The 12254-nt window shown below is 38.2% G+C and overlaps 1 protein-coding gene across 5 annotated transcripts in view; it reads right to left on the bottom strand.

The window, feature by feature from the left end:
- DENND6A (DENN domain containing 6A) overlaps positions 1-12254 on the bottom strand; it is a 38815-nt gene that overhangs the window by 13795 nt on the left and 12766 nt on the right. For all 5 annotated transcript variants that reach the window (XR_006174312.2, XM_005288352.3, XM_065550974.1 and 2 more), the window contains 6 exons: positions 11048-11153; positions 9599-9678; positions 7761-7823; positions 2775-2830; positions 2053-2175; positions 1801-1896 (listed from right to left, as the gene is read on the bottom strand). Coding sequence is in view for 4 of the 5 variants with exons in the window: in XM_005288352.3 (XP_005288409.2) it covers positions 1801-1896; positions 2053-2175; positions 2775-2830; positions 7761-7823; positions 9599-9678; positions 11048-11153 (524 nt within the window). In the remaining variant the exon portion in view is untranslated. The remainder of the gene's footprint in view (positions 1-1800; positions 1897-2052; positions 2176-2774; positions 2831-7760; positions 7824-9598; positions 9679-11047; positions 11154-12254) is intronic.

Raw genomic sequence — 12254 nt, 5'->3', positions numbered from 1 at the left:
CTCTTGTGTACATGAACAGATGATATTTTTAAACATGGGTCACTAAAGTTTAGACGAACACTACTTTGGATTCCATGCGACTGGTTATTCAGTTTGCAATTTATTTGCTAAAAATAAATGGACTACAAATATAGTGTCCAAGTTTGGATGCTTTTCCATTACTGTGTTTTCTGAGAAGGATTTTTTTTTTTTTATTAAAGACGACAAAATTTCAGCAGAACAGTCACCAGTTGCTCACGCTTTAAAGGAACCTTGTTCAGAAAATGATCAGTAAGTCTAATGCAAACAATCAATCATTGATTAAGTTGTAATATTTCAATAAAATACTTATTTTGAATATAAATATATGATCTGGTTACCAACATTTGAATATGGATCTGAAGTGCCACAATTTGGTCTAAGAGCAATTCTGAAAATTCAAGATTTCAAATGATATTTCCCAAATACTAAAATCCACAAATATGACTCATACATTCACACAGGTTCATTGAGGAAAGCACAAACTTTTTCTTAAATTTTGTCTACACATGGAAATTTAATGGAATAACTGTTGTGAAATAAGCTATTATACAATAGCTATTCCAGGATAGACCCTTCTATGGATGCTCTATTCCAAAATTAGTCATTTTATGCAGTAATTATTTTGGAATAAAGTGACTTATTCCAGAATATACCAACTCCATGAGGAACTATTCTGGAATAACTATTACAGAATAATTTGTTCTGCTGTAGCTATTCTGGGGTCAGTTTCCCCATGCAGACAAGCCCTTACTGAAGAGCAAAGCATCTTTTCTCATTCAGGATTCAACCCTTTCACCAATCAGGTACACAGACGTCCCACTGACTTCAAGTATGATTCTAAATATGAGATGACTAACATTATGCCACAGGTTTCAGCTCTTCTTTTTCTCTTAAATAGCAGGATTAACCACAATTAAAATAGAATCATAAACTAAGGGATGGAAGGGACCTCGAGAGACAGAATCAAGTATACCTAAACCATCCCTGACAGATTTTTAAGAACAGGCTGAACAAATGCCTCCAATGATGAGGATTCCACAACCTCCCTTGGAAGCCTGTTCCAGAACTTAATTACCCTTATAGTTAGAAAGTTTTTCCTAATATCTAATCTAAATCTCTCTTGCTGCAAACTAAACCCATTTTCTCTTGTCCTTCCTTCAATGGACATGAAGAACAATTGATCACCATCCTCTTTTTAACAGCCCTTAACATACCTGAAGACTGTTCAGGTCCCCTCTCAGTGGTCTTTTCTCAAGACTAAGCGTGCTCAGTTTTGTTTTGTTTTATGTTTTTAACTCTTCTTCATAGATTATGTTTTCTAAACCCTTTATCACATTCCTTGGTCTCCTCAGGACTCTCTCCAATCTGTCCTCATCTTTCTTAGAGAGCAGGGCGTAAAACTGAACAATACACTTCAGCTCAGGCCTCACCACTACAAAGCTAAGTGGAACAGATACTCCCGTTAATAAACACAGAAGGATATTTGCCTTTTTCACAACTGCATCAAATTGTTGACTCATTCAATTTTTGATCCAACATAACTGCCTGATCGTTTTCAGCAGTACTAATGCCTAGCGAGTTTATTCCCCATTTTGTATAAAATAGTTAACTATAGCCTGCTGTGTCAACACCAAAAAGAAGGGGTTTTCTTTCAAAAATGTCCAGAACCAAAGTCTCAAAAAATTAGATTTATTCTTTTTCGGTTTCCACTTTAAGCCACTGTTATGGTGCAAGAATGACCTGATCATCAACTTTTACACCTGTAATCATCTTACTTACGGGGCCTGTGTACGAGTGGTATATTCTTTGAATTCACTGTCATGTATAGTGAAGTAGGGCCTAAAATCACTGCAGTACTTCAAAGGTGAAATACAACTGTGGAACAGAAACATAGAAGGTTAAATAAGTATATACATAAAGATACAATATTTCACTAATAAATGTCACATTTCTAGAGCTTCATTAGATGCTATTCAATATTCTTCTTAAATCAACAGAATTTGAACTGTAAGGATGCTCTATCATATTTACCTAACAAGTGCCAGAACAGTATCTGAAGATTCAGAAGGTGATGGTGCCATAACAACCACCGGTTCTCCCAATAACACTAGTTCCCAGAGCATCTGAATGTGAAAGAATACTGGACAGAAACATCTGCAAACAGATTTATACAAAGAGCATATAAACACTTTCAATATACTTATCACCAGAATGAATACAAATTCCAGTTAAAAGGACAGAACTAGATAAAGGACATTTAAAAACTATAGTAAACATTTTACCTGCTTTTCAAGTTATTAGAACAGTTTTCCCATAAATAAATATTCAATTACACCTCTACCTCGATATAACGCGACCTGATATAACACGAATTCGGATATAACATGGTAAAGCAGTGCTCCGGGGGAGGGGGGGGACGGGGACGACACGACTGCGCACTCCAGTGGATCAAAGCAAGTCCAATATAACGTGGTTTCACCTATAACGCGGTAAGATTTTTTGGCTCCCGAGGACAGCATTATATCGAGGTAGAGGTATATACAGCCCTTGCTACTTATTGTAGTTACTTTCAACCAGTGTTATATGTACTTTCCTTAAGTCATCTTAATGCAAACAATGCCTTAACAACTATTTGCAAAGATGCTGTTCAAATTAGTTGGTTAACTAGAGAGTCATGTTTCATGAAGCTCCTACTGAATATTCACAAATCACACTCAGGCCAATACTACTGAAAAATAAGGCCAAATTCTTACCTGAAAAGATCCACTTCATGAACAGTAGGTAAAGCAATGGAGATTTGTGTGTCTTCCTGAAAGGCAGAAAATTAACTTTTTAGTCAGTATAAAACAATTTAAAGTATTGAATAAAAGTTGCCCTCAAATGTTTACAGACAGTGGGCCAAAACTGAAAAGCAGGATATGACTGTCACATCCATATTAGTTATTGACCTGTGCCAAGGATCAAGTAAATATCCATTAAGTTTGTTGCAATTGTCAAGTTTTAGCCCAGGGTTGATACCAAACGTTTAAGACATTTCAGCCCATGAGATTTAGGAGAAAATATAAACCAACGGGTTTATCATATCCATGGCTTCTGTGACCAAATATGGAACTTTTAGGGGTTTGTCCCCTAAACAGTAATTTTTGAGTCAGCTCCCCAATAGCCAAATGCTGAGGAAGCTGCACTCCACCTGTCCGCATCCTGAAACCAATGTGAAGAAATTTGACTTAATTAAAGGAACCTTGCTCCAGAGCCTGCAGTTGCTTTTGAGTAGTTTCCAGGGGAAGTTTAAGGCAATGGTTAAAGCAATGATGGTTTTGTCTTTAAGCCTTAAATGGTTTTTCACTTGGTAACCTCTCTCTATGGGTGTCAACTGTAATGGTATCAACTAAGCTGCTTGAACTAACAGCCCTCTGATGCTTTAGAGTTCAACCCAGACCAGTAAGGGGTTGTGACACCACCTGTCCAGCAACTCTGGGTGTCTTAAATGCTACACTGCTGTGGCTCTCAGCCTTGATGCCAACAGCCAGCATACAAGCATCCAGATCACATCCTGATTTCCACTGCCTTGTTCTTTTTGAAAAGTAACCACACCACTCTTCTAATCCAAAAACTTCCCAAAATTCTCTGCCAATGAGACTGTCTGCTGGGATTCCCAGAATTCCCCTCTTAGCCTGAGCAAATGAGAGTTTTGCTACTGCTAAGTTGCGTGGCAATTCCCTGACACACCAGCTTGCGTGCCTTGCCAGCAAACTCTTCAGGATTCTTCCTGTCCAAACCTTGCCTTGCAGGTAACAAATAGTGAACAGCCCTCTCCTGGAACACTCACAGAAGTAATTAAATTAATTGTTCCTTTAAAGAGACAATACACTGCAGCTCCTTAATTTAACCAGGGTTTGACAAACACTCTTATTTCAATCACAGCACTGAATTGTTTTATAGCAAAAATAAAACAAGTTTATTAAACAAGAAGTCATAGGTTTAAGTCATACCAAGTATAAGGAGTAAAGATAGCAATGGTTACAAACAAAAGAAAAAGTATGCTTTTACGAGTACATAAGAACTGCCATGCTAGGTCAAATCAAAGGTCTATCTAGCCCAGTATCCCGTCTTCCAACAGTGGCCAATGCCAGGTGCTTCAGAGGAAACGAACAGAACAGGTAATCAAGTGATCCATCCCCTGCTGCTGATCCTCTGGCAAATAGAGGCTAGGGACACCATGCCTGCCCATTCTGGCTAATAGCCATTGATGGACCTATCCCCCATGAATTTATCCAGTTCTTTTTTGAACCCTGTTATAGTCTTGGCCTTCACAACATCCTCTGGCAAAGCGTTCCACAGGTTGACGGTGTAACGTAGGCAAGGATTATCATTTGCTTAAGTATGTTTTTCGCCTATATTCAGTCCAAGTGACTTCAACCCTTTGGTTGAAGGACTCAGTGTTCTGTGACTTCAAGGGCTCTCTCCCCTTGAATCCCCCAAGTGATGGATAACTCAAATGACTTTTGCCCTTCTTATATCAGCTCAAAGTTTATTATCTCTGTTTCAAGAGACAGGAAGGCTTCTTGCTATTCTTCCCCTTCCCCTGCTGATTTGTACGTAAACAGAGCTTCCATTGTTTTGATTCCACACTGCTTAATTTTCACTGGAGACAGGTAGATAGTTGCCGTCCCTCCTGTTTCTCCCTTTGTTTCGTCACAGACTTTAAAGCACATTATCAGTTAGTATCCACAGTTCCTCAGTATTATACATACATCCCACAATGATATTAATCATGAGTGTGTCACAGACTTTCATAGAAGACCTTACTCGCTACACTTTGTATACAGTGTTACCGTATTATAAATCAGTTGATCAACTGCTTACCATTTGATGCTCTGACAATAAATATATTAAATATTAAATATATTATTTGAAGAGTAAGCCCACATCAAGCTTCTTTTTCCTGCTTGCAGGTAAAGCCATGCTGTCTTCTCCCCTACTTGTTAGATTGATAGTTATGTTTACCTTATATGTAAATGTGCCTTCATTGTATCTGCCTGACAACCAGGCTGATCATAGAAGCAAATACACATTCCTTTGTCTAAGGCAGACTGAGCTTATGCACTGCTTGCCAAACACATTAAGAACATAATTCTAGCACATATTTATAACTCTCTGTACACACCCCTACATACATCACACAAGAATATTAATGATCAGTGAGTTATTAATCTTCCAGTAATATATTACATGCCACCTTTTAGGTATCTATCAGGACTCAGATGTAATGAGTATGTCAGGCCTGACAGGAGATGCTGACACAGAGTGGTGAACCACCAATGGGCCTCTGTATCATAAATCCCTTGATCAAAAAAGGGGCCGCTGGCAGGATATTTTCTGTAAGGAGTTTTCAACCTTGGAACTTGCTCCTTGGTGTAAGAGAGCCTGCACTTGATTGCCATCAGGACACAATTAGAGAAGGGGCACAGGAAGAAAATATACTCCTGAGTTTTTATGGAGGGGTTTAAAGTAGTAGAATTACAGATGATTTTGTTGGGATTGAATTCCCAAACTGGTAGATAAGTAGCCATATTCAGTGTTTTGTTTTGCTTATTGCAATTGCCATAAGCACCTAGAATTGGGAAAGGGTTATCTAGTTTATTAATTAATATATACCTATCTTTTGTATAGTGCTTATCAGCAGCAGATCGCAAAGTGCTTCACAATCTTTAGCGTATTTACCCTCACAACACTCCCGTTAAAGTAGGGAAGTATTATTAGTTCCAATTTTTACAGATAGGGAACTGAGGCACAGAGAGGCTAACTTACTTGCCCAAGGTCACACAGGAAGTCTCTGACAGAGCAGAGAACTGAATCCAGGTCTCTCAAATCCCAGACTAGTGCCCTAACCATTAGCCCATCCACAACAAATTCCATGACTCCTCTGTGACCTTTTACAAATTGGTACCTACTAATCTGATTTTACCACTGTGACAAAACCACCACTCCCTTTATAAGCCACTGAAAATGAAAATAGTATATAGGTAAAGTGTCCTGACTTCTTGGTTTATGGCACTGTCACAGAGTCACAGGGTCTGGTCTATGCCCCAGCTGGTTATTAGTCTCCTAGGAGTGACTCCTTGGTGTACCAGACCCCAAGGGCCCACACAGTTCCACATGGGCAGGCCTGTGGCCTCTAAGAGTGGGCCTTCAGCACCAGCATCCCCATCTCTCACTCATGGCTCACTGCAGCAAATCCAGCCAAACCAGTCTTGCAGGAGGCTTGTACTGTGCCTCTTCAGAGCGTCACGCTCTCAATGCGACAGTCAGCCTTTTTAAAAGGAGGTAACCATTTATTCGTTACCTGGCACACAGCATCGCAATCCTTAGGTTAGCACAGAGAAATGAAGGTTGAAGTAGTTCTTTCTGGTTAGCACAGAGTCCCAGCCACACTGTAGTGAACCCCTTGTTCAGGTGCTGTTTCTCTCTCACAGTCTGACTTCCTTCGCCAGTTTCCAGGTGAGAGCCCAGATTCATTCTGGAAGCCAATCCTTTATCCCCCAACCTTACACATCCAAGTCCTTTGTTCTCGAACTGGGGTCTGTGCCCAGCTTCCCTGCTGAGAATCAGGGAAATCCATCTCTCTCTCTGTCATTGGTTGCTAGGTGTCAATGTCCTGGTGACTGGATTTTCCATTGTCTTCTTGAATTTTCCACGGATATGGAGTTGGCCTTGGCCAGTCCTTTTTAAATGATCCATTCAGGCTCCAGACAGCTCGGTGACATACCTCCACCTCTAAGCCTGCTCTGAGAGCAGACTTAGTTCTCCCCACCTTCAGGGGAAACTGAGGCTTACATAGGACTCACAAAAATACTACAGAAAATTCCCTTTTCATCACAGGCCCACTCTAAAATTGTTGCATAACCCACCCAGAAACTGTTTGTATAGACATTTCTCAAACTATTCAATAACTATTCAGGCAAACAATGCTTCATGGAAACATCTCTTAAGCCACCATATCACATTTGAGTAATATGTTCTCTCAGGTACAGCTGCCTTTTTGCTAGGCCCCAGCACCACAAAATTAAATGGCCTGTGTGGCTATGCAACCCCGAGCATGAGATGTGAAACACAGTGTCAAAAGCCTTTAAGGAAAACAGACTTGTTGAGCTCCTTCAGGTATGTATTGTGCACCTTGAAGAAACCTAAGAGCAAAAAAAAAAATCAGGGGACTGCAGTGAAAGGATGGTCTGCGAAGATATTGAAAGGGACATACGAAAGCATTCCATCGTGCTTCTCACAGGGAACACATTACACTGTGCTCCAATATCTGCATCAACTTTCAATTTGCTGTCCAGGTGCAAGTCAATGTGTTTAGCCTTCAGTAACTTGGGGCCTAACTATAATCAATAGTGCCTCTTTTTGTGTGACAGCATAGTATTATTGATTTTTCATCATTTATTTTAATAAGATTGTTTCTACATGTACCCCCTTTAGAAAACAAAAATAAATAATTTAGAATGGACAGTGCTTTAAGATCAAGCTCATTAAAATTTGTACAGACAAAGAAGCCATCTCAAATTGCTTTCACTTACTCATCCAAAAAAGCAAGAAAACGGATATGTTGCTTATATCAGCATTAAAATATTATAATTCACACATCTAGAATACACCAAGATAGTAATAATTTAATAATAATTTAAAACCGAAAGATACAGATTTCAGTGGTCTGTACTATAGCAATATCTGATATCTACCTGGTGTGTGAACTGTACTATGTGGGTTGTTCCAGGCTTGTCATGACATGTTGGAATCCGCACCTTAGGAGGAAAAAAAAAGTAATTAGCTTTCCTTATATCCAACTAATTTAAGCTTAGAATACCAAGTATGAGACAACATTTTAGGCAGTGCTCATAGCACTGCCTATTATTAAGGTTGCTTGACATTTCCCATTACAAGACCCTGTTTTCAGTTTCTTATAACTTTGTCAAATTTTAACTATTTGGGCTGAAGTTTTCCATGCAGGCTGTCTGCCTCAGGCTGAACTTTTTGGAAAATAATAAATAAGAGGGTACTACTTCAAAGAGTGATACTTAACTCCCCCGACAATATTGAAAATCTAGCTAGAGAGCACAGCTACAAGAATTATATTTGTGTTAAAGAATCCTACACAATATTACATGACTAAACATTTTTAAAAATAAGAGTATGATTGGTTTGTTTTACCAGAGGCAAACTGAAAGTTTCATTTTAATAGAAAAAATCCTAATGAAAACAGAGAGCTCAGAACCTGTGGCATTTTAGAAGTTAGGAAAGAAATATCCTACATAGGTTTTACACTTATCAGTTTAAAATGGTAGTTACCATTGAAAATGTGTCTCTCAAAACCTCAGACTTCTTTGTAAATATTGGTTGAAAACAAAACAAACTGAAAAATGTTTATGTAGTTCCTGACCTCACAACCTGCAGCTGTTAATACTGCAACCCAAAATCATATCTCATCGAAAACCAGTGGTGTGAAGGCTCAGGAGTGCAGACTGAAACAGAGCTAGTAATTGCCTAAGCATAGTGGTAGTGGGGGGGAGCCATGATACAGCTGAAAATACCAGTAGCAGCCTCCCACACTTTCCAAGTAACTACATGCCAAAAAATAAAGCCATTATAAAAGAGCATTCTGTTTTCTTTTATCTGAGAATTAAATATTCAGAATTTAGAAAAGCAGAAGATACCCCAAAATAAGGCAGATCCAATTCTTGCCAATTAGAAGTTATAATAAAAACAGAACACTGCTTTATTAGTAAGAACAGTTTATTCTTTCAGATTTGTCTCTCACAGATCTCCATCTTTGGGAATGCACAGGCCTCTGGCCACAGGCCTGGAACCATTTGCTAACAGCAACTCTGCAGTCACAAACTCCGCATGCATGAAATCCATTCAAGGCTATGAAGAAATGTGGCTCCCAAATGCTTCAATTCCTATCCCCATCCACCCACTGCAGTTGCTATGGTTTAGTGTAGTGTGTACTAGCTTAAGCTTTTTTAATTGTTTTTTTAATTGTTTTGTATTCAATATTAGGGGTAGGGATAGTTTTTAAGTTGCTTAATTTCTTGGACTGCCAGGCCCCATATATTGACTGATTTGCAGATTTGTAAAATATTGTAAAACTATTAGGACAAGCCAGATTTTCCTCCAGTTTCCATCAGTGTATCTCCACTGACTTGAATGGTGTTATATTCATATAGTAGAAAATTTAGCCCTAAATATTTTCAAGTTTTCTCCAATGTGCCAGTATATTTTGGCACGTCAATGAAATCACTATGAAAACCTCTTGGAAAGTATATTCTGGAGGAAAGGTGTTGAAACAACAATTAGCTAGCTGCTGCGGACTGGAAAATTTTTTTTAAACATTTGTTTTGAACCTCTATGTAAAATATTAGTGATTAAAATTATAAATATCTATTTTAATAAGTTTTCAAAGGGCTCCAGGACATTTACTCTGAATCCTCCCAATCTAAACTATGAAAACAAGGCAGAATACACTGAATATATACAGTCAATGGGGGAGGGGGAAACCCGGTAAAAACCATACGTTTACCTTCATTATAATGCCCATAATAGGCAAATTTAGTGTTTTCCCTGGGACTGGTGGTGGCCAATGATCAACATCACTACAAACTGAAAAACAGAGTCAAATAAGTACAGTATGCTCTATATCTAGTTATATATATCCCATACTCCTAGAAATTCAAATTACTTGTACACATACTGAACAATTTAAGTCTTAAATTAACATTTGTCCCCAACAGCATCACTCCCCTGAGAACTTTTCACTTAGTCATCTACTTTGTATGCCTCACATTCTGAACACATCTTATTGCATACCATAGACAAGTTCAATGGTGCATGTTATTCTAATATAACGTATTGTAAATTATTCATTGGTCCAATAAGAAGGTATCACTTTGTCTTCTTTTCCTTTTAATTTATATTACAGTAGCAGCCAGAGGCCACAATTAGGATCAGGACTCCATTGTATTAGGTAAGTACAACTACATAGCAAGAGAAAGTAAAAGGAACACATGGTTATACAGATTAGCCATGAGCACAGTTTGCAACTACATTTTTAAAGAAACAATAAATATTAGTGATATATCAATGATAAAGCCATGTGGCTAGAAAGCTTACAGGTTTTCTAGAATTTGTAGTTGTGAATACTGTTCACTAGTTCAGCAGGTGCAAGCTTTAAGCACAGAAGAAAAAGTTGTTTTTTGGTCAAAGACTGGGATACAATACAGTAAAACCCTGCTGATATGCACTTCAGTAAATTGCAAATCCCCACTAAAAGTTGATTCCAAAATTGCTGTTCACTGAAGCACAAAGCAGCAAGACACTGCTCAGAAAAGAACCAGCCTGGGCAAAAAGGAGAACGTATCTCACATCTGGACCATTTATAGCATTTAGTGAAGCTCTGAGACAGTGATGAGTCACTTATTATTGGTAGTCTCCTATTGCTGTTGCTTCTGGGAGATGGAGGCAAACCCAGATTCTTAGTGTCCCCATATCAGTAGCTCCAGAAGTTCAGAGGATCCAATGGGCATAAGGAAGCTATTAAAATGCCACTGCCTCCTCCACCTACTCTCCCCTTCTCATCAGCAAAAGCTCGAGAGCCATTATACCTTTCTCTGTGACCATGACTCCAAATTGCAAGGAGAGCAAATTACGGAGGCTGCCAACTACCTGTGTTGAGCAGGTGGTCCCCAGATGGAGAGGACAGATTTCTGGCTCTTCAATGGGGAGCATTGTGATACCCTTGGAAGGAGTCAGATTCTACCATATTATAATCTTCTAGATAATAAGTCTTCAACCCAATTTTTAAGAGTTTAACTAACAGCCCACCCAGATGGAAAATACATGCAAGCTACAATTTTTTTTTTCCTGTTATTAACAAGCTAGAAAATGCCATCAGTATTTAGCTTATTTATTGCATAGAATTTCTGTAATCTTTTATGAGCTTTTCCAAACCAATAAAATAGTATTAACTAACCTGCTTCCAGGAAAGGTTCGTTCTTTACAAAATATTCTGGTGCTATATGCCTAAGCACAGTGTGGAAAAGATGGATATAAGGTAGTTTGCTGATGAGAACCAAGGACTGGAATAAAGAAAGCAGCAAAATAATCCAAGGTTAAATAATTTTAATTGAGTCCCTTCGAAAAGTAGTAATAGCCATTTTTACAAAAAAAAAACCCGATCATTTAGCAACAAGTGTGAGTTTTCAACCAAATGTGTAACTACAAGTAACGACAAACAGACCTATAAATGCCAGCAGCTACCAATTTATTGTTTCAATATAGTGTAGTTTGGCTTTGAAAAACAAATGGCATGGTGTGATTGTGTGCAATACAAAGGCTTCTGTGTTAAGCTTGCTCAGTTTACTATAATTAAACAGGTGGCTTTAATAACAGCCTAACCTGCAGCTCAACCAGGAAACTTAAAGACAAACTGAGTTCTTTCTGGCTTGTGCATCGTCACCAGTAATTTGTACTCTGCAAGTCAAATTCTGCCCTCAGTTATACTTAGGCAAGCTTCTAGTGAGAGTAAAGTTTAGCTCTACAATTGGAATTTGGTTAACAATTCTGTTGATTAGATGAAAGCCAGAATAAAATTCAGCTAATTCTGCTGTAGTTTTGTTGGATTTGCAGGGCTAACAAGAGTGAAAAGTAGTTAAAATTATTTGTCACTGAAGTACACAAATATTACTTCAGACACAGAAGATGTGTTGAGTAAGGTGTTTTAAAAAATAAACAAAAATTTGAGCATTTTTCAGAGTAGAGCCACAACAGCACTGGTTCACACGTACACACCTTTCCATCTTTCAGATATGGAAACCTATAAAAGGTCTAGATCAGAACCAATACTGGGAAGGGAGTGGATCACCAGCTAAGAGATGTAAATATAAGAAGAAACTTAGAAAAGACTGAATTCAACAACAGAGTTGATGTTCTTCCTCCTATTAAAATGAGTACTATTTAAAGCTTTAAGGCCCACACTATAGCTTGAAAATGTGATATAACAGTTCCAAAGCCACGAAGCACAGTTTTCTCAGAACAGTATTCTCCAACCATTTACTAACATGGTTACTTAATTTCACCATTGTGGACAGGAATTTTATTTATAAAATTTCTATAAACCACATAGTCTGAGTAACTTTCTAGTATGGGTTCTTCACATTATAATATTGAGCTGATGAACA

The sequence above is a fragment of the Chrysemys picta genome, chromosome 7 (genome assembly GCF_011386835.1).
Source record: "Chrysemys picta bellii isolate R12L10 chromosome 7, ASM1138683v2, whole genome shotgun sequence".
Taxonomy (NCBI): domain Eukaryota; kingdom Metazoa; phylum Chordata; order Testudines; family Emydidae; genus Chrysemys; species Chrysemys picta.
Note: the sequence above shows the minus strand (reverse complement) of the source record. Positions and strands in the feature narration are given on the sequence as shown.